Source organism: Paramormyrops kingsleyae, chromosome 17 (genome assembly GCF_048594095.1).
Source record: "Paramormyrops kingsleyae isolate MSU_618 chromosome 17, PKINGS_0.4, whole genome shotgun sequence".
NCBI lineage: Eukaryota > Metazoa > Chordata > Actinopteri > Osteoglossiformes > Mormyridae > Paramormyrops > Paramormyrops kingsleyae.
In genome coordinates this window covers 8,910,623-8,938,293 of record NC_132813.1, presented here as the reverse complement: position 1 = coordinate 8,938,293, position 27,671 = coordinate 8,910,623, and the positions used below count along the sequence as shown (strand labels likewise).

The following is a 27,671-nucleotide window of genomic DNA, read 5'->3' as shown; positions in this document are numbered from 1 at the left end:
TAAAGTAGCTGTATGAAGTCAATGGGGTCGAACTTGAAAGCATTTTTGTGCGGAGCCACTTTCTTTTTAATTGCATGACACAATTTAACTTGTATTCCAAGTCGCTACAACTATATTCCTTTTTGTAGGTTTACATATTTATTTTAATTCCATGGGCTTTTAAACTCAACTTTATTCCACATTTTCCAAATAAACATCCTACTTACCACTACAGCAGGTGTCACGGCTGGGGTTGTATGCCCTGCCGTCACAGCAGGGCAGGTGTTCTCCTGCGAACACCTGGTTGTCACAGCAGGAGGTGACAGTGACATCATAGTCATAACAACCACAGCGAGCCCATCTGTCTTGCCTGTCCCTAAAATGAGATACATAGAGAGTGAAAAATTAAGAGCTTCAGAATTATTTCACTTTTTCCCACTAGAATTTAGAGTTCAGGGTAGACACATCACAGCAAAGAAACACATCCTCTGCATTTAACCCATATGTGACAATGTGATGTAACAGGGGGCAGTTAACTCAGTGCCTGGGGAGCAGTGCTTGGGGGCTGTACCTTGCTCAGGGTACCTCAGGGGTATCTGACTGGTTTGGGATTTGAACCCACAACCTTTCAATTACAAGTGCACTTCCCTAACCATTAGGCCACCACTGCCCCTGTGTTTTTTTATCTATTTAAGATCACTAGTATTCAGAGATTAGTGATCATTGTAAACAGCAGTGGTCTCCAACCTTCTTGACAGTGAGAGCTTCTTTTACAAAAAATTTTTAAAATCTAAAAAGTTACAGTGATGGTATATTTTGTCAGATGGTCCTGGGGGCGGGAGGGGGGGGGGGTGGTAGAGGGTGTTGTGGTAGACTGGGAACGTTTTTGCTATCGACTGGTTGGCAGCCACTGGTATATAGAATGGAAAAATGCATGTTTTTCTGATGATAGTGAGCATGGATGGGTAACTTTACTGGGCGCCCTAGGCTGACATGGGTGGGGGACTCCCTAAGTGGGCAATTTAAGTCTCAAAGTAGATTAGTCCATTACAACTGGTATTGGGGCAACTGTGTCTATCCAGAAAACTTTTGCAACAAATGTGAATACAGGTATTTTGGAATAATTTAAATCAATCATATATTGTTAGATCCTTAAATGTAACTTCTGGAAATTCTGTCTACCTAGTTATTGGTGGCCCCAGGCGGTTACCTATCTTGCATAATGGTATAGTCCATCTCTGACAATGAGATATACTTACCTGCACTGGCAGAATTGTGTTAAGTTGTTTGAGTCAGCCCCTGAAAAAAAAATCCAACACCCATAAGTTCACAAATCTAAACTTCCTAAAGAGCAGTCTGAGACTCTAAAATGGGACTTTGTCCACCAAATGGAGCGCCTCACATCTCTCTCGGCACAGGTGCACATATCAGGCCCACTGCGCGGACTGCACACCTGGCTCACATCTCTCTCGGCACAGGTGCCCATATCAGGCCCACTGCGCGGACTGCACACCTGGCTCACATCTCTCTCGGCACAGGTGCCCATATCAGGCCCACTGCGCGGACTGCACACCTGGCTCACATCTCTCTCGGCACAGGTGCCCATATCAGGCCCACTGCGCGGACTGCACACCTGGCTCACATCTCTCTCGGCACAGGTGCCCATATCAGGCCCACTGCGCGGACTGCACACCTGGCTCACATCTCTCTCGGCACAGGTGCCCATATCAGGCCCACTGCGCGGACTGCACACCTGGCTCACATCTCTCTCGGCACAGGTGCCCATATCAGGCCCACTGCGCGGACTGCACACCTGGCTCACATCTCTCTCGGCACAGGTGCCCATATCAGGCCCACTGCGCGGACTGCACACCTGGCTCACATCTCTCTCGGCACAGGTGCCCATATCAGGCCCACTGCGCGGACTGCACACCTGGCTCACATCTCTCTCGGCACAGGTGCCCATATCAGGCCCACTGCGCGGACTGCACACCTGGCTCACATCTCTCTCGGTACAGGTGCCCATATCAGGCCCACTGCGCGGACTGCACACCTGGCTCACATCTCTCTCGGTACAGGTGCACATATCAGGCCCACTGCGCGGACTGCACACCTGGCTCACATCTCTCTCGGTACAGGTGCCCATACCAGGCCCACTGCGCGGACTGCACACCTGGCTCACATCTCTCTCGGTACAGGTGCACATATCAGGCCCACTGCGCGGATTGCACACCTGGCTCACATCTGCATGTGTGACACCCAAAGTACATTTCATCGATACCAAAAGCCACAGTCACCTGCTAAAGACATGCTTCGGATACGCAGAAGCGTGCGTGGGGGAAGGGATGAGGATCTGTGTCTTATGAATGAGATTTACACCTGTCCCCGTCATCAGAGGCACAGTAACAGGACAGGCAGGGCAGGGAACTGTCTGGGGCCCCGAGCTGGGAGGGGGCCCCCAAGGGCCGCCGATTGTTTACTACATTGCAATGACAATTCTGCATTATATGTGTATTCAGTTTTTCGCAAAAGTGAAAATAAAAATCTTGTGTAATACTTTTTGTTGATTTAGACTTCACGTTGAAATATTGGTAAAAAAATTTTACTGTGCAGGGAGTGAGTTGGAGGGCCCTATGGAAAAAATCCATAGGGGCCCAAGATTCACCTCTGCCCGTCATACCTTAAGAGATCAACTGTTACTAACTGATGTGTAGGAATCCGTACCACTACTCAAAATATCCCTGGTATTTGTACAGTAACAGTATATGCGGCTTGGCAGAGAGGTTCAGATAAGTATCATTTCATTAGTGTGAAGCGTCTTAAGTTGAGTAATGGAGCTGACAGGTTACAGCAAGAGCAGCGGCATGTAAATCTGCCACTGACCCTCTTTGCTTGTCTTTTATCTGCCCAGATATTTATGGAGTATAACCCTCTGCACAGCCTCTGTACCTCCTGAGCTGCTGAACGCATAACTGCCCTATGATCTATGATCTATGATCTATTTGCATCTATGATCACTCTTGTGAAAAAATGGTGTACTACAATGTATTAACAGTGTGCTTTGATCACATATCCCTAGAAGTGTAATAAAAATGCATTCTCTTTACACATATTTTTGTAATACAATGACATTATACTTTTGTACTTTTAGAAAATATATATAAACATAATCAAGTACACTGAAGCACACTTGAATAAAAGTATGTCTAAAAAATACACTTTAGTACATTTTTTCGGGATATAACACACTTAATAGACTTTGCTGAAAGTATATTTTTTGTGCTAAGTGTATTTTTTAAGTAAATACTTTACTACACTATTTTCTCACACGGGCAACTACATATAAGGCACAACAGGAGCCCCGTTTTTTATACTAGGAGATATTAATCACTGTAAGGTAGAACTGGTGTTACCTTAATTTATATGCAGTTTTGAAAAATTGTAAACCGGAGAATAAAACAATAGCTGTGTGGAATCTCTGAAAGGTTGTTTTTTGTGACGATTGCAAGGTATTCCATAACAGAAATGGATATTCCCCAAACTATTACCAGCAACTGATGCAATAACCAGAGCATGTGACCGGGGCGCAGCGGAAGCGAGCACGGAGCGGCGTATGTGAAGAAAAAAAAAACTCGAGCAGGGCCAGGGATCTCAAGTTTCTCCCACTGACCGTGAGAAACTCGTTTCAACCATTTCACACAACACGTCTCGTGTTTTTCACGCTGAGAGTTAAGGAGCGCGGTGAAGTTGGTTTTATGTTCGATATTCGCTAGGTTTTTCCCATCTAAAATGCAGTATCTTCATGAACATGTAAGTGATTCCTTTCAGATTAGGCTCGGATTGTAAAGTAAAACGAAGGGAATGTTACACATTTTCCGTGAGCTCCACACTCTCCAGCAATATGAACAAAACGCGAATATCCTCGCACAAAACTGCCGGATAACGTAGGGACCGTCTTGAAAGTGCAATGGCGATCACCAGAGCACCACTTGTATGTGACTTATAACCGTCTATCAATATTGCAGTTGGACATATTGTAATAACTCCTTAATTTAAACCAATCAACATCAAACTAAGTTCGCCTTGCGTGAACATTTCCTGAACAGTGAAAGAACACTAATTGTATGGTTTGATGTTAGTATGTGACAATTTAAAGATCATGTGGGCGATGTGACGTAATGGTTAGGGAAGTGCACTTGTAATTGAAAGATTGCTGGTTTGAATCCCTGACCAACACAGCGCAATTGAGGAATCCTGAGCAAGATACTGCTCTCTGGGTGCTGAATTAGCTGCCTCCTGCAATGTCACATATGGTTTAAATGCAGTGGACACATTTAATTGTTGTGGTGTGTCAACACTGATCACCTAATACTAAACAACAATCAATTCCTTTCAGTTTCTCTTTTTAGAAAACAAAAGTGTGAAACATTATACTGCTCCTGGGGAACTCATTGAACCTAGTTTGATGCTGATTGGCTTTAAAAAGTTGCAGTTTTTACAATATATCCACCTGCAATACTGATAGACGGTTATAGGTCACATACAAGTTGTGTTCTGGTGATCGGCATTGCACTTTCAAGACTTCCGGATGTTTTGTTTGAGCAGAAGGATATTTGGTCTTGCTTTGGATTTTTTTTTCATACTGCTGGAAAATGTCGAGCTAACTAAAAGTGTGAAATATTACCATGGTTTTCAAACCAACCTAATCTGAAAGGAATTATTGCAATGTTCAGGAAGATATTGCCGTTTAGATGGCAAAAACCTAGCAAATATCTAACATAAAACGAACTTCTGCTGTCCTGTTATATAGCATTAATGGACGAGGCACGGGTATACAGAGTGCAGTTCTCCGCTGAGTCCATAGCTGTCCCAAGTTACACAGAGTTAGTAGCCACCTACCAGCCAATCTGAGAACAGCATTTGTTTTTCCGGGTCAATTTCAAAAGAAGTTACATGAAATCCTGCTGTAAGCACGTTATTGCACTTGTGTGAAGTTGGCCCCCTGTATGTTTCAGGTTTTAATCAAACTGGTCTCAATCGGTTGTGCTGCAGTAGTGCTGGTTTTTGCCATTGAAATTTTGGTTTGTGCTGTTTTAGTTTCTGAGATATAAATTTTAAGAAACTGTTCATGGGAGTCCACAATGACAACCACAAATTTGAGACCAGCCAAAAAGGGCTTAAATGCCTTGGCCTGCACAGAGCCCTGTCCTCAACCACATTAACCACCTCTGGGATGAACGAGAACAGAGATTGCAAGCCATGACCTTCATGTCCAACATCACTGCCTGACCTCAAAAATGCTCTTGTGGATGAATGATCTGAGTATTACTACTCTTTCTCTGGAAGAAGGATTTTTTCCCCATAATGTCTTAAAACTGCTGTTGTCATTCCTTTGTGGAAGAAAAGTAAACTTGATAATATTGTGCTTAGTAATTTTAGGCCAATCTCTAACCTTCCATTTCTCAAAACTTGCTGCAACTGAACAAGATTCTTGTTATTGGGAATGAAGTACAGAGGAAGGATATACTGTTTTACTTAGAATCAATGTCTCTGAAGGCCAAATAGCAAGTTAAAACCCTAGGAGTTCTTTTCGATGGTGACTTTACAAACATTACTATCATTACTATCGAGCATAATATTGCCAAAGCCGGTGGGGATGGTGTCGTATGTTGACTGTGAAAATCTGATACATGCTTTTGTTTCAAGTAGAATAGAATACTCTAATGCACTCCTGTATGGTCTACCTAAAAAATCTATTTAAAATCTACAACTGGTCCAGAATGTCACAGAATGGTCTAGAGTGTCAGGGTCAGCCCCTGCTGTGGTCCTTCCGTGTCCCTTCCCCGTTTGACCAGCAGGTGTTGTTTCTACCCTGTTACCTGTCTGGTCATGTGGCTCAATGTGTTGAGCATGTGGTTGTCTGTGTACCCTTCTGTCCTGTGTTTGAATCCTGCCTCCTATTTTTGTATTTTGCTCCCTAGTGTTTCATTTGAGTTTCTTTAGTTCTTGTGTCTGATTTTGTAGTTGGTTTTGGTTTTGTTCCTTGTGCCCCTGCTTGTGTCTTTACCTGTTTAATTCCCTAGTGTTGGTTTATGTTTCCTTGGTTAGTTCTTAGTTTCCCTGTTTTTAGTTCCTTTGAGTTATTAGTTTCACCTGTGCCCTGTTTCCCTGGTCTTTGTTAATTAGTCTCACCTGTCCTGTGTTAGTCTCGTTACCCCTTTAGTATTTTAGTTCCTGCTTCTGTTTAGTTCACCAGTGGTTCATTGTTTTGTGTGTTCTGTTGTTGTTCTTTGATGGTTCTGCTATTTTCAGTGTTTGATGCGTATTTGGTTTTGTGATTTAGTCTTAGTTTATTCCCTTTAGTTTTGACCCCCTGTGGTCCTTTTGGTTTTGTGTTTGTAGTTTTTCTGTTTTCTTTAATAAACCCCTTTTGTTCTTGGAGCCGCAAGTGGGTCGTCCGCCCTTTTTGTGCCTGTCTGATGCCTCGCTCCCGTGCCCGAGCCGCCCCCATCCATGACACGGAGGTAATATGCACCAGTTACAGGGATGACATCATACCTACTCTTAAATCCTTGGACTGGCTTCCTGTGGCTTTTAGGATTGATTTTTAAAGTTCTCTTTCCAATTTCTAAATGGTTACATGGTCTTGTTCCATCTTTCTTCAGTCACATGAATGTAAAGTATGTCCCAGGCAGAACTCTCGGATCATCTGGGAGAAATTTGCTGATTAATATGACTGAGGAGGGAGGAAGCAGCTTTCGGTCACTATGATCACAAACTCTGGAACTCTCTGCTCAAATCTTACAGCTACTGCATGTCTTGGTACTTTTAAGAGCTAGGCTAAAAGCACGTCTTTTCCACTTTGCATATAATAACCTACAATACTTAGTTATTTTATGCATGCATTTTTTTTGGAGAATATCAGGGGCTAGAGGCCCCCGTGAGGTAGGGGCTAGAGGCTTTTTAATCATTGTGTAATGTATGTCTTATTTAAAAGAAATAACACTTGACAGTATTGTAGTTGTTGAACCCTAGCCTTCATATGGTTTAAGATTGTTGACAAGTACATGTAATTGTTACAACGATTTTATTTACTTTTTATTTTCCTTTCTGGATAACAAAAAATCCCTTCAGGTTTTTTAAAGGGCACCTTAACTGATGGCAGTATTTGCATCTCTTACATTATTTCAATGCAGGGCAGTATTTGCATTGCCGTATCTACGCTAGATGAGTCTTTAAAAAATAGCTTTAATTTATCTATCAAAAATCTGCATGGGAAGAGTGATAACTTCATGTGTGTAAATAGTACTAAATTTCAAAAACAATAAAAAACCAGGCATGGAAATCTAAGTGGATTATTATAGCTGTGGCCTGTAGAGTGACAAAGCCTGACAATTCTTTTTCCAGTGTTTTTGTTTTATCACCTCTTGGTGGTGCTGTGTTAGCTTGATACTTGCTTACTAACTTCAGAAGTAATATTAGTACATTCTTTTCATTAAAGCCAGGTATTTTGAATAAAGAGGCATTTAATCAGACTACTCTTTCCATTACATTCCATACTGCAGTATTTCGATCCTTCCTCCCAGCTCTCTGCCACGTTTATGCTCTCTCCCAGTCTGGGGGGTCCCGGGGACTGGTTTGGATCTGTCCTGCTCACTCTCTGCTACTTTTCTGCTTCCTTTCCTTTTCACACTGCTCCTGCAGTTAGCGGTTCTGTTTATGCTTAAACTGCAAAATAGCAAGACATCCCCCCTTCTCCAGCAAGTTCCAGGAGTCTCCCGCGAATTGGCAGCAGCCCTGACAACCACACACAGACAGGCAATGTCACAGAAATCTGTGGTTCCGCTATTCAGCGGTGCTAAAAATAGCCAGCTGGAAGTTTCATCATCACTCTGATTTAGCCTCGCCCACCTGCCTGTAATAGTAGCCAATAACTGTCCAGCACCTCCGCCTTCCCAGATCACTCCATGTAATCTGTAAAGTGGGATGTCTGAATATTCCTCGATATTAAGCATTGTCTGCAACACTATGAAAGGTGTGACCTACTAGACAAGAATCAAAATCGCGGTGGAGGGTGCATGCATTTCACCAACACTCCAAAACACGAGAAACACGGAAGCGAGGAGATAAAAGCATGTAACCAGGCACGGCGGACGGGGATTTTGCAAACACAAGTTTAACTTTAAAAAAAGGAGCAAACATTAATTCGCCAGCCCTAGAGTAATATCGCTGAGAATTCAAATGAGATTCAGTAATACGTGGCAGGGAGACCCACATCGTTTCCTATAGGAAGCCTCCGGCGGATATTATTTTGTAAACAGTGATAATTTTTAGGATAAACAAGCGTATACTCTTGCATTTTCATATCTTACACGACTAAAAAGACTACACATGCTGCAATTAGCTTCGGTCGAGGTCTACGTTCGTTTATTGTTCCGCTAATTGCAATCTCACGTATTTTATTAATTTAATACAACGAACTAATAATACTTATTATTATTATTAGCAATAGTAGTAATTAGCAGTAGCAGTGGTAGTGCTAGTATAACAGCATAAAAAGTTACCGTAATTGTTTTTTTCTCATCCTACCGATCGATGTATAACCATTATCGTGATTTTACATCATATTTATCATCAGACCTCATTCAAACACCAAGAAAAATGCGGTGACCAAAGCTCGATTATCAGCTTCACACTGCCTCCGCCCCCTATTTAAAATGACATTAAAACATGCATTTATCTCAACATGCTGAAAGAGCCGAACGCCAATGTGTGACTTGAGTGGTTACAGTATTTGAAACCTTTTGAAGTTTTTTTTTTTTGAGGTTGCCGTTGTCATTATTGTAATTATTAAATGGTAAATGGATTGCATTTATATAGCGCTTTTCTATTCCTACAAGCACTCAAAGCGCTTTACAATTCATGCCTCTCTGTCACCCACCCACGCATGCAAGGCAAGGCGCCAGCCTGCACACCGGAAGCAATTTACATTAATTTCAGTACCCACATTCTATCCTGATAGTCAGGATTTAATAAAAGCCAAGACTGGGTTTTGGTTCTCTAAATAAATGCTCGATAACAGTGCCTGTTTTGGTTTCATTGACAATTTTATACATATTAGCCTAATTAGTTTAAATAGTGTTTGTCTTTGCATTAAAATCGGACTCGATCCCTATAAATAAATCTGGTGGTCCCATTAATGTCCTGGCATCGTAAGCAAACTAAATTGCTTTAATGTCTCCACCGTTGGAAATTCAGTAGACATCATGTCTCCTTTTTACAGCCTCTGTCTGGACTGTTTCAGCTGTAGCTGTTTAGATTCCAATTACAAAGAAATTACTGAGAAAAGTGGCATTGTTTCAAGTAAGGATTTTTAGAAGCCGAATCAAGCATTTGGATGCTATAATGTATGTACCTGTTTGATCCTTTTTACAGCCTCTGGACTGTTTACTGAATTACTGAAAGCATGATGACGAAAGTCAATGTTTCTAGCCTTGGACGTGATCATTGTATAATGAAACTGGTATCACATTACAATGACTACCCTTATAGATGGTTAATGAATGGTTTATTATCAAGTTATTAATAGGTTGCAACACTTTCTAAATCATTAATAAACAATTGTAATCAAGTTCTAACAGTTTTTTATTATATCATTAATGAATTGCTACCATTTGTAAGTGGCAAAAGGGAGCCTTATTGTAAAATGGTATCCATCCATTAATGGTTTTAACAATATTTGTTGTAAGCATTGCTCATTTTACGCATTAGTGCGCGAGGTTACATTTAGGCGCATGTAGGCATGGGCGGGTATTGCTGTGGGATACTGAATTCAGTACACCTCCGTCTTTACATTGCCAAAGTTCCAGATCAGTTTGTTAATCTGACTGGTCAGGAACTCATTTTATGTAAAAAGACGTTGCTACCCAATGTATACTTAATATTGTTTACAATACCATCAAATTCACCATCGCATCGGAAGGAAATGTTAACATTATGAATCAATTGTCATAGCACCTGTTTAAGAATAGTATATGCTTGAATATTGTGATATTGTGTACGTGGTATGTGCATGGTTGTGTGCGTGATCGCTCCCTGCCTAGTGGGTCCCTTGCGTTGCCCAAAGTTGGGGAAAATCACACAGATGGAGAAAAGTACACAGCATGATGACGAAAGTCAATGTTTCTAGCCTTGGACGTGTTCATTGAAATTGAATGTATAATAGGTTTTCATGTTGAGATATATATATATATATATATATATATATATATATATATATATATATATATATATATATATATATATATATATATATATATATATTTATTTATTTATTTTAGAGTGTTCTTTTAATAGCTGCACGATTTCTCATTGAAAATTAAATCCATTAAAAAACAAGATCTTACATTTTGCATACAGTAGCCTATATATCTATGCTGAGATGCATTCACATAACGGACGTCATTTTTATATTAAACAATTGATATCCCATCACGACGGTTAAGATGCCACATGACGCAATTAGCAATCTACTACAATGGAAATTGTGAAACGTATATTGATATTCAGTCTCTAAATTGAATGTATCGCGCGTGTGGAAATACGCAATGCTACAAATCAGATTGGAAATGGAAAAATAAAGTATAACATGCTAACAAAACATTTTGACCATGTTAAAAACACAAGAGCATACATATGGACTTTGCCTGATGTGATAGGAGTTACACATTTGTTACCTAAATCTTATTCCATTTGGTACTCAGAGATGTGTCAAAATTTTTAGGTTGCAAATACTGGGATGATGTTCCTTGTACTAATAAGACCTATCTTTATTATTTTTAAAATTTCCTCAGTATCTGATATTAAGCAGAATGAAGTCTCAAACTTCATGTTAGTTTGTAGTTACATATCCCCATGAAGTTCTGTTAAATACATTACCTTGTGCAGTGATCACCATCAGTGTAGTGTAGAGCAGGATTATAACAGGAGCTGCAAAACATAAACCATACAGTGGTAAAAATAATTAGAAACACCTACATTTACAACCAAAATTCACCAAAATAAAAATACTTCTGTATACATACACAGTAATATTCTCCTACTGTCCATTATGAATCCAGAGAAAGTTTTCACACAGTAACAGTTCTTCCCAGAAATTTTACTAAAATTTTAAAAAAATCTGCCACTTTGTTTTCACTATTAGCTACTTTTTTGTTGGACAAACACCTATATAGATCCTGTTGTTATGTCATGAATACGTCAGAGCCAGTGTCTGATATATCTGGGGGACTGGATTCTCATGTCTGCTAGAAAGACTTCTAAGCTGAATGACTCACATGAATGAATCAGATACATTTATACTCTGCCAAAATATCTGTTGATTCCATCAGAATTTCCTGCAGTAGCCTAACATTTAGAAAACATTACACAGCAAAATAGTAGATCATCGGATATCATGATTTTTTTTCCCCAGTAGTTTGCAGTTAGATGTAGGAACTTGTATGCTTAATTAGGATGGTTGGGGTTCCTTTTACACATGGAATGTGGAGTTAACTGATGTTTGATTAAATTAAATTTTCCATTGCACCCAGTAATGGACAATAATTGGTGGGGAATTTCATTATTTTATTATGTCACTTCAAGTAATAGATTGCCTGTTGTGGTGTACTCAGTAATAATTTCCATCTGAGGTCTATAGGGTGGATCTGAAATCACATACTTGTTTGCTATGTACAGTAGCAGGTGAAAAATAGTGTGTAACCTGAGCATACTGGTGATCTTTTAGTCAGGGTCAGTGCCCGTCCACCCCTGCCCTTTGTGTCTCTTCCCTGTTTGGCCAACAGGTGTCACTGGTCATCCCTCTTTTCTCCTCTCTGTCTCATAGCCCTTCAGCCCTAGTGTGTTTTCCCTGCTTAAACCAGTGCGAGTGCCGGTGCTCAAACCCCACAAAAAACTGTCCAGCCTTCACACATAAACTTAACATAAACATAAACATATCTACTGGCATATTAAAGGCAAATTAGATACTCAAACTCATGAACTGATATATAAGAACATAAGAGTAGAACTTGTAACATGAACAGTAATATAGTGCAAGGATGATCCGTAAAGACAAGAAGCATTAAAAGATAATTACCAAAACTGCCAGCTCCTTCTTCACCATGACACACCAATGCAGCGCCGCATCACTGCTGACGCCGCACCGTTCCGTCTGTCAATCTCCCGTTCCATCCTTTCCTCACTTGTGAACAAGAGCCTGTGATACTTAAACTCCTCCTGACCAGGAGAGAGCACTCCATCCATTTCCGGCTGAGGACCATAGTCTCGGATTTGGGGGTACTGACTTTCATCACAGCAGTGGTGGAGGAAGTACTGAAGCTTAGTACTTAAGTAAAAGTACAAATATCCTGCAAAATATGTACTCAAGTAAAAGTAGAAGTGCTATATCAACAACCTTACTTAAGTGCAAGTATTAAGTACTTTTAAATTTACTTTAAAGTATTTTTTTAAGTAAAAGTACTCACACAATGGTTTGTCTCAACGTCTGGGGTGTGCCATTTTGTAAAAGAATAGTAGATATACTGACTTACGCCTCTACCGATGTAATTGCTCGTAATAATTACAAGCAACTATACAGTATATGTGCATTGGAAAGTTTGGTGTCCTTATTGTGCGTGCACTCTGCAATACTGTGTGTACCCCAACTCAGAATTATGTGGATGACAAGTTATCTACTAGGTATTACCCACTAATATACCATTATGATAAACCAATCAGGACATGATATATCTTTAAATCATTTATGTACTTGCAAAACTATTCAACACATCTGCCATCATTGGAGTTAATAAAGCCACCTGATTGGTAGGAAATGGCAAACAACGCCAGAACGCAATAGGCTAACTATTTTTTCATGCAAGATTTTGAGGAAATTGTGTTCAGAAAATGTGACGACTAACGGCATAAATTGTAGAAATGTAGTGGAGTAGAAAGTACAGATAATTGCCGCAAAATGTAATGGAGTAAAATAAAAAGTATGCATTATTATTTTTACTTAAGTAAAGTACAGATACGTAAAAATGTACATAAGTACAGTAACGAAGTACAAATACTTTGTTACATTCCACCACTGCATCTCAGCCGCTTCACACTCGGCTGCAAACTGCTCCAGTGAGAACTGAAGGTCACAGTCCGATGAAGCCAACAGAAGCACATTATCTGCAAAAAGCAGAGACCTAATCCTGAGGTCACCATACCGGCCACCCTCAATTCTGACTAAAAAAGTTATGAACAGAATCGGTGACAAAGGACAGCCCTGGCAGAGTCCAACCCTCACCGGAAACGAGTCCAACTTACTGCCAACAATGCGGACCAAGTTCTGAGGCTGGTCTTATAATTCCCTTATAAGGAAGCCTGACACCCCATACTCCTGGAGCACTTCCCACAGGATTCACAACTTTATTTTTGTATAGCACGTTTTCACAACATTACATTGCCTCAATGTGCTTTGCAGCATCCCAGCCCAAAGCCCCCAGTGGTAGCAGTGACAAGGAGAAACTCCCTAGAAGGAAGAAACCTTGGGATGGACCAGACTCAATGGGTCAAAAGTCATACCCCATTTGAAGCCGTGTCAATGTCTTATCTCACTGACTTAATCTTGCGTATGAGGCCTACCACGTGCTGCCTGGTTGTGTCAGGCTCAGCGCCCATCTGACCCTGCCCTTCATGTTTCCTTCCCCATCCTGTACTCCTCCTTATCACTTACATTTCAGCCTCAGTGTGCCTAAGTCCCTTGTGTGTTTCCCCTCTTCTCTGGACCACTGCAGAGTCTTCCCACGTTTGTGTCTGGCTTAACTTCCCATTTCTTTCCTAGTGTAGTCAGCCCTCTGTTATGTTCCATTGTTTCTCCTCCCACTACAGAACCTTTAGTTTTTTCTGCTGTAGCCAATGATGGGTCGATTTGGCCTTGTGTATGGGATCATTGCCATGTCGTAAAGTCCAAGTGCCTCCCATGAGCAGCTTCCAGGCTGGTGAGGAAGTTGTCTTCCAGTATTCCCTGATCACATGCTGCATTCATCTTACCATCAACTCTGACCAAATTCCCCGTGCCTCTGTAGCTCACGCACCCCCAAAGCATCAGAGATCCACCTGCATGCTTCACAGTAGGGATGGTGTACTGTTCATCATAGCCTGTGTTGATTCCTCTCCAAACATAGCATCTATGGTTGTGACCATGAAGTTCAATTTTGGTCTCATCACTCCAAATGGCTTTTTCCAGAAGTTTTGATACTTGTCTAGGTGCAGTTTTGCATATTTTAAATGGGCTATTTTGATGATGATGACGATGATGATGATGATGATGATAACCCTTTATTGCTGTTGCAATACCATGTCACTAGTCACAAGTACCAGCGAAAAACTGGCCATCAACCTGACCATACATACACAAACATCACATTATAGGAGGTAGACAGGTCAGGAAGATGGGGGATACAGGAAGAACAGAGAAACCAGAATTACATGAGGAGAGAGGAGGAGAATAAAGAAACAGCCCCCAGACTGTACTCCAGTAGGGAGTACAATGTAGGAACAGAAAAATGTTTGCGCAGTAATGCCTTTCTTCTGGCAACTTGACCATGCAGCCAATATTTCTTCAAGTCCCTCCGTATTTTGCATCTTGAAACATCCACACCACCTTTCAGTTGAGAAGCCTGGATGTCAGCTGAAGTTATTTGTGGCTTTTTCTTTGCACCTCAAATAATACTTCTGGCAGTTATGACCGAAATTTTTGTTGGTCTACCTGACCATGGCTTCTTGTCAACAGAACCCCTCAATTTTCACTTCTTTATGAGAGTTTGAACATTGCTGATTGGCATTCTCGACTATTTGGATGTCTTTTTATATCCTTTACCTGTGTTTAAAAGTTGAACAACCTTCTTGCTCAGGTCCTTTGACAGTGCTTTTGCTTTCCCCAAGGCTGAAGTAAAGAGCCCAGAATCTCACTGACTTTTTATACACAGACAATTAATTTTGCGAATTAATTAATTACAAGCAATTAATTTTGCAACTAATTACAAGCAAACAAGTCACAGGTGTGTACAATTACCCTTAATATCCAATTAACCTATGCGTGTCAATTTGTGTGTATATTATCAGGCCAAAACTTCAAGGGAATGTAAGCTTTTGATCCAGACTATTTGGGTTTTTCCACTTGTCATTATGATTAAAAAAAAAAAAAAACATAATCGTGTGATAATAAATGGCTTTGCCCAACCACTAACTCTGAATGAAATAGAAAATTTTGTGCATGGTCAATCATATTTTCTGAAAAATGGCCAATATTTCACAACTTCTGCTAGGGTATGTAAATTTATTAGCATAACTGTAAGCGCCTGCCTTTGTGCATTTCCCCAGTCAGTTATTGTGAGATATTACTCTGTGTGTTACTTTGCTGTGAGATATTACTCTGTGTGTTACTTTGCTGTGAGATATTACTCTGTGTGTTACTTTGCTGTTTCTCTAAGTTCTATTCCTGGTTGCCCAGTTTCTTTGTATGTTAGTCTATTGTTTTCTTAGTTGTGTCTTTTCTCATGTTTAGTTCTGACCCCTCGAGGTCCTTTTATTTATTAGTTTCTCTTTTGTTCTGTTTTTTTTTTAAATAAACCCCTTTTGTGTCAGAGCCACCAATGGATCGTCACCCTCATTTCCACCGGTACCAAACTCCACACCCATAACAGGAAGCGTGTCCCACACAACTTCTTAGCTACAGTATGTGCTGCAGATATTTGGTCCCAGCATTCTTTCTATAATTAACAGCAGTTCACTAAATGCCATTGTTCCATCTTGTTTTAAACAAGCCATAGTCCAGCCTCTTTTAAAAGAAATGTGTTTAGACCCATCACTTCTAATCAATTAGACCATTTCTGAGCTGTCATTCTTGTCTAAGGTCTTGGAGAAAGATGTCTTGTACCAGCTGTCCACATTTATAAATACATATAATGCAGCTCTGAAGAAAATGAAGAGACCAGTCTGTATTTTTTAAATATTTGCATTTTAAAATCCTAGTTTAATTCTGGTTCTGCCTGCAGAAGGCTACACTGAGCAGCAGGAATACATTGGACTAAGACAGCAGTACACAAGGACGGTGTTAAACAGGAGACTTATCCGGCAGTTTCTCATGAATCAGAGGATCATATCGAATGACCTTCCAAAGGAATGGGAAACATTAAGTGCAGATGTGAATTGCACTGCTAAGATCAAAAGTTGTAAGTGCATACCAGAAGCAGGACTGAAGTCCAATAAAGCAGCAAAGAAGCCCTTCATTAATGAGAACAAGAGAATAACCAGGCTGCAGTTTCACAGAGCTATATTGTCAGTCAGCACTTTTGAGGGTATCTAATGACGTACTTTTAGCTGCTCATTCTGGTAGATGTGCTGTTTTAATTATTCTGCTTTTGATAATGTCGACCAGACTATTTTATTATACTGCCAGAAATGTAGTGTTGGCATCCAGGATACTGCACTGAAGTGGTTTGTCTCTTATTTAGGAAACAGAATATTTAATGTCAGGATGAAAAATTGGTCACATGTGTGAATGATACCAGGAAATCACAATTCTACTGTCAATGCACTATAAACTGTTAAAACACTGTAATCAAATGACAACACATATGCTAAACATTTACCAAAGTGCAGCAAATCAACCCTTGTATATAAAAAACTTTCAGGTAACAGTATCACTTGGGTCTTTAATGACCCGGCTTGACAAGCCTCAGCACTAATGATGTACCCAAAGAATCGAAGTTTGCATTTCCCAAGGTGACATTTATCTCTCTTTAGCTTAAGCCCAATACCCTGTATTGTTCCTGGTTCCTATCGTATGTGCTGCCTTGTCCTTTCCATACAGCAGAATATCATCCATGCTAATGCCAAAGAGGAACCTTTGGACACAAAATCAGCCTCTGGGTATTATAAAGGTAGTAAACACTGCACACTTTGGGTTTAGGGGGATTTGCCAGAAGCCTGACGACGCGCGTATCCAGGGTGGAGAACGTGCTCGTCCTGGCCTCTAGCATAGGTATCATGAACTCCTACCTCTTCACTGCTTTGTTGTGGTGCTTGAGGTTCACAGAAATTCTAGTTTTCCAATTTTTTACAACTGGAACCATAGGGCACACCATATGGTGTAGGCTCAGTGATTTTCCCTTATTATGCCCGTAGAGAGCATCCTCTGAACCTCCTTATCTACCTTTTGCATTATTAGGAATGGCACCTTCCATGGTCTGGCTAAACTGTATGGCTGTGCATTGGGCTACAGTTGAATTACAATAGGCTTACAGTTCAGGAGGCCTACATCCCCGAACACTGTAGCGTTGATATGGTCGACTTTGGCGCCTAATCCCCAAACGTTGCCATATCTAACTTCTTTTTTGAACTTCTATTATTATTATACGATATATGTACAATTTTGTCTTCTCTCTGAACAGGCTGTGTAAGCTACGTGAGGTATAAGAGTGTTCCTATAATAAAGTTAACTCCGTGGACAGTCCCAAGCCCAACTGAAAAAGGAGGTGGGTTGGGCATGGGGCTAAGTTACCGCAACCCATCAAAAAATTCCTATGTACAAAAACACCAACAAGAGACGAGACATCCTTTGTTAGCATCCTATGCCCCAGGAGGGGTAGTAGATGAAGCTGATAAAGAAGCTTATTATGAAATGTGTGAACTGAAAAGGTGACTACAAAGTATTTTTTATTATTGATGGAAACAGTTTTTATGTTTAAACCAGCATACATTTCTATTTCTTTCACACCTAGATTCCTTATGTCCACCCAGATTCCTATCTGCCTGGGATAGACATGAATACAGGAAACAGTCATTACATCGTGGAAACCCTCTTCTCAGATTACTCACTTTATTGGACTACTCTTGACTCTTCTCCCACAACTCAGACACTTTCATAATTGAAGTCATCAGCAAACACCCAGTATAGCTCTACTCGTCCAGTACTCCCGCTCGAATTTATCAACTCAACTCAGTAATTGGGACAGGGTACCCACAGGTGCCCATACTGTATGCAACATGTGTATTCAGGGCCAACAAAGCATAAAAGGTTGAATAATGTGTCTGGAATCTTTCCCAGTAAGGACGTGGCACAAGGGAGTGGTACACCCTGGGTGGAATGTCAGTCTATTACATGACACACTCCCTTTTTTTTTTTTGAGGAATCCAAGTAAAACATTAGAAAAATATGCAACTTATGCACCATCTGAGCTGGAGGTAGGAATCTAAACCCGCATACTGTCATGACACTGGTACAGAGCGGGGAAGCAGGCACAGGAGTCTAAAGATTCAGGGAAAGGCACACTTTGGGAACATGGAGTAGCATGCAGAACAGACGTCAATGACTGTACTACTGAAAGACACACTGAGATGGACTTAACTACACCACAGTAAATAACATGACTAGAAACAGCTGGGAACATGGGGATTCCACACGAGGTAGAGAGGGGGGCGTGGCACTTGGGAGAATCAGGATGACCGGGGCCTGACACATACATAGAATGTAGAATGTTTACGAAAGGTAAGCAAGCAGTCCTCAGGTTACAGATGAGTTCTGTTCCCTAAGTCTGTCATTAAGTCAAATTTGTAGGTAAGTCGGAAAAATAATAATAATACAGTACATAATAACAATAGTAATAATTCGGAGGTCAAAAATCTGTTTATTACAACAATGACATTTTTTTTCAAGATGACAAAGGCCGTTTTTTCATGATAATAGGAACAATTGGTGACATTAAAATAACTATCTTAAATGCGTATGCCCACATTTCTTTAAAAAGATTGCATCCGTTGTGGCAGATAAAGGTGAAGGAACTATACGTATCGGGGGAATTTTAATTGTATTTTGAGCACTAAATTGGATAGATTACCGGTAATAATAGGACCTCAATCCAAAATGTCTAAGAGCCTGTCAGGTATGACGACAGAACTGGGCTTGGTGGATGTCTGGTGCCGCCTAAAACCTAATGACAGGAACTTTACATTTATGTCTCAAATGCTTTTTTCCTGTATTTCAAAGAAACAATTATCTAGAGTAAAAGAAGCCACAATTTGAACCAATCAATATTTCTGACCATAGCCCTGTTGTTATGAAAATTAATATAGGGGTAAATGACCATTGTAAATACTGGATGTCACGTTGCACAGCGCGCAAAGCACAGACAAAAGAGCAGAATGTCAGGAATCAGGAAAAATACGAGGTTTAATAAAAGGGAAGGCAAACAGATAAACTAACACTACAATGACCGGACTGGGGAACCAAACGGAGACGCGGACTAAATACATTGGATTAATGACAACAATCAGAAACAGCTGGGAAACACGGGGGATCCACATGGGGTCAATGAGGGGGCATGGCACACAGAAGGAGCAGATGATCGGGGCATGACACTGGAGGAATTTCCTCCGGCTGTGTGGGATTATACATTTAGAAGGTGGGCCAGCAGGGCCTGAGCACAATTAATTTATTATTTAATGGAACAGAGTTCAAGTCATTTACCAAACTTCAGGAAGAATTTCAGCTCCCATCTAGTGATCTGTATAGATACTTTCAAATAAGGCACTGAATCACAAATCATAAAGAAAGAGAGGAGGTTAGTAAAATCCCAAATAGTATAGAAGATACTTTATTAGTATTACAGAAAAACACTTTCCAACTAAAAAACATGTTTCTCATATATATAAAAGACTTATAAATGAAATGCAAAATACTGGAAATATTAAGGAAAAATGGGAACTCGAGCTAAATGTTATAATTACAGATAATTTATGGGGAGAACTATGTACAAATTGTCATACAGGAGTTAATAGTCAACCATGGAGAGAATATGATTGGAAATTAATAATCAGGTATTTTACTACACCTCTTACAATCTCCTCAAGAGCCTCAAGTGGAACTATATTTGACATTGTCTCAAAGCGCTTTACCGCATCCCCACCCAAAGCCCCCAGTGAGTAAGCCAGAGGTGACAGTGGCAAGGAAAAACTCCCTAGATGGAAGAAACTTTGGGAGGGACCAGACTCAAAGGGGGAGCCCATCCTCCGGGGGGCAGCAGGGAGAGACAAATTGGAGAGATGACTAAGTGCCAAGTCACACTGTCTAAGTCAGGGGTGTCCAATCTTATCCGCAAAGGGCCGGTGTGTATGCAGGTTTTTGGGATAACCTGTAGGTCAGCTGTTCAAACCCAGGTGTTAGGACTCTTCAGCCAATCAGACGTCTAATTAGTAATCTGATTAGAGGGTTGCAGCAAAAACCCGCATATACACCGGCCCTTTGCGGATAAAATTGGCCACACCTGGTCTAAGTCGTAAAATATGAGGCACAACCGGGGAGCAGGGAGGTGATGACAAGCCGGTGCTCACACTCCTTCAGATCGCCGGGCAACCAGTAGTATGGCAACCGGGCGTACATGGAGGACGACACAGCCAGAAGGGCGAGCTGGACAGAAGGACGTCATGGGTAATGGAGACATCGCATGTAGCAGGGTGGGCAGGATATCTTGATAATTTGGGGTCTCCAGGCAGCATACCCCAGGAGGGGTAGGGGGAAAAAAGTGTGCAATTAGTCAAAACTAAAAGCGTCTCAGTTTGACTATAGAGCAACGTTATGAAAACTGAGCAAATAAAAAAATAAATAAAAAATAGCTGTTCGGGTGGTGTGTTGTTCAAGCTCGGAGCTATTCGACAACCTTTGTACCACTGTATGAGCTGTCTGTAAGTCTTGCGTTCTTAACCCTGGGACAGCCTGCACAGAGCAAATGGAGGACAAACGGACAACATTTTAAACAAAAAGGACAAAGCACACAATACAATGAATGCATATATGGTGGAGCAGTTTACTAAGATCTAAAATAGAACCGAATGCTGAATGTGTCAGGCTGGGCCTTGGACCCGGGGATATCCTCACATTAACACAAATAGTACAGAAGCACATAGGTTAGATTAACTGAAGGAGGAGAGAAATGTGATTCAAACTGATACTTAATTGAACTCCAGACAGAATCACTGTTGTACCCCAGAAATAATTAACTGGAATGCACACTCATTGTAGCTAAGCCAAGTGATGTTATGCCATACAAGACAAAGTGTGGACCACCACCAGCGAGGAAAAACTCGATTCAGGCGGCTCTTGGCCGCTAACCCTGAAACATAAAAATAATAGAGGATTAAGATCACGTTCACCCCCCACCCCCCAACACTTTATAGACCATCTGAGGCACTTACAGGTAAAGTGTAAACAGCATAGTTCTAGTCAGGTTGAGGAATTCGTCCAGTACTCCTGCTTGAGTTTATTAACTCAGCTCAGTAATTGGCACCGGGTACCCACAGGTGCCCAACTTGGACACATTATCAGTATTCAGGGCCAACAAAGCATACAAGATTGAACAACGTGTCTGGAATCTTTAGCAGCAAGGATGTGGCAGAAGGGAGTGGTACATCATAGATGGAATGTCAGTGTATTGCACGATATGCCCACTCACGCAATCATTCTTTATGATTCAATCCCACCCAAAAAATGAGGAAAATATGCAAGTTATGCACAATCTGAGCTGGAGCCAGGAACCCAAACAGGCAGTTCCCAGGCTATGAGGGAGTTCTGTCCTAAGTCTGTCTTTAAGTTGAATTTGTAGGACAGAAGACCGAATACCCTGGAGGAATGCAGGCAACAACAAAGAGGGAGTGAAACTAGATTACCAGCAATGAGCATGTACTAGTTCTGCTTTTTCCTTTCAATTGTTTGTATAATTGGCTTAAATAACATTCACACACTCCAGACAACAGGAGACAGTGGTTGACTAAACCATACAACTTCAATTAGACGAAAAATATGGTTTGAATCATATTTCGCGGTATAATCTCATCTGCTGGATGCAATTTCCAAGGAAATATAATAATGGGGTCATATTAATTCATAGAAACTTATAGGCATTTGGAGACTTAGGCCCAATCCCAATTCTATTTTAAACCCCTTTGCCTACCCCTCACCCCTTCCCCTTGCCCCTTGAAATGAAGTGGAAAGGGGTAGGGTTAAAAAATTTCCCCTAAGAAATGGGACACCACTACTACGCTGTTATACGTCATCATCCATTGTCACTACCTCCTAACGTTACGTCAGAGGACATGCTCCGATGTTTATCACAAATTCCAAGATGTCGCCATCAGCATCGTAGCATGTAAAGATTACTCACTCCCAAAGTTTTTTTGCGCCGTATTTGTACTTTAAAAACAGATGTTCGTTTTCACCTCGAAAACGTATGAGCCTTCGGGTTTCCTCAGCTGTCCCTATACAGAATATAATTTACAAAAATGTTGTCATGTTGCAATAAGTACGAATAGTGTAAGCACCGTTCATTTACATGTACTCATATGGCCGTAAGCAAAACAAAACAACGCGTTACAACATGCAGTCAGTTACCGGGTAACGTTATATGACATAAAAATATATTTCCTAATATTGTGCAATCAGTGCTATCCGCAAGCAAACTTTAGCGATTTTTTTTCAAACGTTTCTTTACAGAACATCACCGTAAACACAAACACAAGATTGATGGTAATATACATGTAATGAAAAAATGTCATAAAAATCCTTATTAATGGCAAAAATTACTTAACATTTATGGGTCTGCTTGCTCGAGTGGGCAGCCATGTTGTAAATTTCTCTTAGCCCTTCGTTTGAAGTGAGGTCCCGAAAAATCTTCGTTTTGAGGGCTATCTAGCCCTTCCCCTTACCCCTACCCCTCCAATCAAAAGAGAATTGAGACACCCCTACCCCTACACGTGAATGCGCCAAACGGAGGGGTAGGGGTAAGTGTAGGGGTAAGGGGTAGAATTGGGATTGGGCCTTAGTGTGCTTCCAAGAAGGCTTGTGGGTAAGTGGGTTAGGATGCTGTGCTTGAAATGAGAAGGTTACAGGTTCCAATCTGTGTTTGGTCAGAGCCTTTAACTGGCCTTTAACCCCCAGATGTTACAGGGACTGTCTGACTCTACATTCTCAAACATACGTGTTGTGTTGGATTAGAGCTTCTGTTAAATAACTGCAAGTGGCCTCACTGAAATTTGACTGCGTGTGCAAGAGTGGTAATTTTAAGTGTAAAAAAATAAAATGCTCCTATTTCCTCTGGTATTCAACTACTATGAATGTTGTGTTACAAAATATCAATAAAGATGGAAAAATTAGAATATGTATGAGTTTGTGTACAGTGCTGGACCCAAAACTTACTGTACTTTAGCATTTGTGAAAGATACTTAGACTTTCTGCAAGACATTCTGAAGACGGGCTGCTCTTTTGGGAACTTGTGCCAAGTCAAACGCTGGCTACCCACTGACTGCTCCATCACTCACCACACAACAGAAGGCTGCTTTACGAAGTTCAGTGGTGTCTATCTCACCACCAGTTTCTGGTTTCACCGGCCACTCTTCCAGGCTTTGGAAGAGAAATGAAGGCCCTTGACTCCACCTATTGGGCTCCATAAGCTCTTTCAAGGTCTTCCCTCTGGTAAGATCATCAGCAGGGTTTCAGTCAGATTGTAGCCAACTCAACACGGTGGTGGAGTAAGTCCAAAACATTTTCTCCAGAAGCTGGGCCAGTTCAGCTCCGCTGACCTCTCCACAGAGCTCTAAATGTGGTATTGACAACATTTTCTTGGCTGCCACTTGAGAACGTATCATGACAAAAGACAGACGGACCTGGTTGTTTTGGTACTCTGCACGCAAGTAAGCCACCAACCCATATGCCTTCTCTGAGGCTTCACAGAAGACATGGAGGTCACTGACGAGGACGAGGTATGCTTATGCCTGGTAGCAATCGGAACTCACCTTGCCATTCTTTCCAGGGCTGCAACAATTCATGTGGGGGATGTGGATCGTCCCGCCCGTTCTGCTTGTCCCACAGACGTTGTACCAGTATCTCAGCTCAAGTCGTGTAGGGGAGATTGTCGATTGCTCATCATGTCCTACGGATGCGGCGGAGAGAGGCCTGGCATTGGTCCGTGGCTGCATGTGCGGAAATTCCTTAAAGCCCTTCTGACTCCAGTGGGAGCCGTGACTCCTGTCTTGTCACTGTAGTGTAGAAGTGGAAGATGCTTCTCATTCATCTAAGGTGATGTCCCGACTAACTCTGTGGGGTGAAGGTGATAATGCCCGTTTCATCGCTCTGGCTTGTTCATCATATAAGCATCGCCTCCCTTATCTCTCTCTACTGTCCATTTTGGAGCTACATAAACACTGAACCCTTGTAAGTTGTATAGTTGAACTTTCTAATGTACTAGACAGTTTATATATATATATATGCTAACAATGGGCTCACTGTAACAGTTTAAACAGGATGTCAGCATTTGGCAATTAATACCACTCAAGAATGTCCCATTCATCCTCTGAAACCGCTTAGTCGCAACTGGGGTCACGGAGGGGGGACCTGGGCAGTGCCCAACACACCACAGGGCGCCCACACAAGAAACTGGAGTCCCTGGCAAAAAGCCACATGAATACAGGGAGAGAGTGCAAACTCCACACAGAATGGACCCAGGACCAAACCCGGGGCATCCTTGCTGTGAGGCAGCAGCGCTAACCACTGCACCACCACACCACCCCTCAAGAATCACAAAATAAAATAGCGGTGATACAAACATGTAACTTAATTAGAGGCTATTATACTTACATTTGGCCTTTCACGCACACAGACTAACTCTGAACTTAGACTTCAGCACAACATTTGAACTTCCCCCTCGCACGTGCTGAGTCTGTGAGGCAACAGAACCTGTCAGCCTATCGTACACCCAGGGACCCCCAAAGGGTCCACATTTTTACTCTCTTCCACTTCCCTGTTTATTTCATGTAACCAAACCCCGTTGTTTCTTTTCTCACCCCTTTTCACTGCTCTGTTCGGCTCAAGCCTAGACTTGATTATAACAAAAGGCATGCTTTTGATGACATACAAATTCCTACACGGAAGCAAAATGCACTTTTGCTATTTTTAAAACAGAAGAATTTCCTGCAGACATAATATGGCCCTTGATCTCACACTGCAAGTGACACTCCCAGAGATTGCAGGAATGTAAGCAGAAAAAGGTGATGCAGGTGAGCCCACCTGCAAGCCTAGAGGAAAAGAAAATCAGAAAAGAGCTCTCAAAACTGCCTCATTGATTTCTCCTAGACAATTATCAGATCTGTAGGAAACCAAGATGAGACTGTTAATCATTTTCTTTCTCCATTTGCATGCACTACACATGTGTTTTTGCAGTAATGGTATTCACATTAATTAATTCACACATACAGTAGCATAGACCATAAATTAAGAAAAATACTATAAAGTAAAATGCAGTGAACATAGAACGTCTTGGGATGCTTGCTTAATTCAGTAAAAATATTGCAAGTTTATTGGTTTTATAACAAAATCAATACTTAATTCTTTTGTTTACAAAAAATGTACACTGTGGCCTGGATTCCTGTACAGGGATTAAGTGTAGTAATAGACTAAATTTCATTTTAAACATGGATTTATGGAAGTGGCTTTCTCACACAAAGATTAAAACAGGGCTAGACATAAGGATTTAGGAGGGCACAGCCACTTTGGCCTTGGCTATTCATATTTTTTCTAGGGCACAAGGCCATTAAGCCTGGGCACAAGGCCAAAATCTGGAGTAAAAATGTTTTTTTCATTTATTTAAATTTCATAGGACACCTCGGGCCTTGTGGAGGAATTTTATTTCCATAAAGGATGCATTTTTTTATTTTCAAAAAAGCAGAAACTTTCCAAAAAGGCATTGGGCCAATACTGAGTCACTAATTACCAATTACTGTAATTACCAAGTTTAGACAACCTACGCAATACGACCTTCGATTTGAGACAGAATATATATATATATATTTATAGATATATATAGCTTTATTTCAAAAAACAAAATCCAACAATAAAGGAGCCGTCAATATTTTTGTATTTGTTTGCTCAGAACACCCGTATTCTTTTAGTGTACATGACAATTGACTTGACGTTCGTTTTTTGCACACTGCACGCTACCAGTCCTATATCCTCCCAGCAGAGCTTGGTACTTCTCTGAGTCAAATCTGCTCTGCCTCGGCAAATGTTTTTTTACAACACCATCTGACACTTACCTGAACAAAGTAGATAATTTGCAACATTTTGCGGCAGTAGCCACGAGTTCAGCTTGCTTTCTTTTACGTTCTCGATCTTTGCGAGGCATGGTGACAGCATAAGCAGCAGATGACAACTACACGATGATTACCGAAGAGGACACCTATCTGTTATTCGGAAACCGTCGGATGGCTTTTCCAATCAAAAACGTAACCCCCGATGATGCACCATTGTCATTGCTGTGGCTCCATAGTAGGCTGGACGATACATACCGTACCAGCCAATCATGCGACGAACATGTACATGATCGTATTAGTCCAGAATTCATTGCGGTTCATTCAGTAGTTGGGAATTACGAGATGTGCGGGTCGACCTCGTTTCTCGTATCGAAGGTTGGGTTCGGGTTCAGTACAGATGCATCGATTGTTGACGAGGTAAAGTGGACCGTGTCGTGCGCAAGTCTTTTGTGTAATGAACGTTACTTTCGGTAAAAAAAGGGGGCATACGGCCAGACAAACATTAAAGGCAGGCCAATCTTGGCCGTAAGGTACTTCAATTTTGAGGAGGCGTGCGGCCAATTTGGAAAGGCACGACGGCGATTGGCCGCGGTGCCGCGGCTTATGTCTAGCCCTGTTAAAATAGTCTCAGACTTGCATTAGTCTTGATTTATGCAATTGGATTTCCAGATGTAAGATTAGAGCTAATCTAGATCTAAATGAAGACTTAAATTAAACCTGGTCAGAGTCAGGTTTAACTTCAGATTAAAGGCTGCTTGCCGCAAGGCTCACTTTCACAACAGAAGAAAACGGATTACTTTGCTTATTTCAATAATGATCAGAGACCACTGCCAAGACCTGAAAGAAGGTTGCTTATAGATAGGAGCAACCCACTGAATGATTTCGATGACATATATTTTGAAAGAAAATGCAACATGAATAATTAATCTGCTTCAGCCCAAGCTTTCACGTAACATAGTAAGGGGTACCCCTATTCCTCCTTTCTTACAAGTATGAATTATTGAGGTTTTTGGCGTGTGGAATATTCCATCATGAAACAGGAGGTTTGTTTGGTGTAAGTGAATCAACAGTGTGCAAAATAATGTCTGCAATGCTACTGTATATGAGAACTGAAAGAAGATTTCATCAAGTTCCCCAACGCTGCTGAACAGGCAACCTACAAGGTAGATTTATATGAATATGGGACCTTCCCTGGGGTAATCAGCTGTATTGATGGATGCAAGATTCCCATCGAATGTCCCTCTACAGCAGATGCTGAGGACTTCAGAAATCGTAAAAAAATGTTTTTCGATAAATCTACAAGGAGTACACACTCCCACTGCGGAGTTCCCCAACATTGTTGCACGTTGGAAAGGTTCAACTTCTGATTCAAGAATTTTCTACAATTCTTCTTGGTCCCTTGGGACAACATAGTGGAATCCTGCTTGGTGACAGTGGCCATGTACAGACAAACTTCGTGTCCCTGTCTCTATCCAGTCAGATGTAATATTGTATAGTATTCATGGAATGAATGGAATTCTATG

General features: G+C 41.2%; 1 protein-coding gene and 1 long non-coding RNA gene across 3 annotated transcripts in view; both read right to left on the bottom strand.

The window, feature by feature from the left end:
• Positions 1–11,289, bottom strand: part of LOC111844871 (uncharacterized) — a 37,053-nt gene extending 25,764 nt beyond the window's left edge. For both annotated transcript variants that reach the window (XM_072701366.1, XM_072701367.1), the window contains exons 1-4: positions 11,064–11,289; positions 10,918–10,968; positions 1,239–1,278; positions 207–355 (exon numbers count right to left, since the gene is read on the bottom strand). In XM_072701366.1, the coding sequence (XP_072557467.1) occupies positions 207–355; positions 1,239–1,278; positions 10,918–10,968; positions 11,064–11,088 (265 nt within the window). In that variant the 5' untranslated portion in view covers positions 11,089–11,289. The remainder of the gene's footprint in view (positions 1–206; positions 356–1,238; positions 1,279–10,917; positions 10,969–11,063) is intronic.
• An 8,174-nt stretch (positions 11,290–19,463) lies between these two features.
• Positions 19,464–26,577, bottom strand: LOC140579252 (uncharacterized). Its single transcript, XR_011983355.1, has 3 exons — positions 26,152–26,577; positions 23,857–24,157; positions 19,464–23,533 (listed from the first exon to the last, which is right to left on the bottom strand). It is a non-coding gene; the product is annotated as an uncharacterized lncRNA (long non-coding RNA).
• Between the last annotated feature and the right edge of the window lie 1,094 nt (positions 26,578–27,671).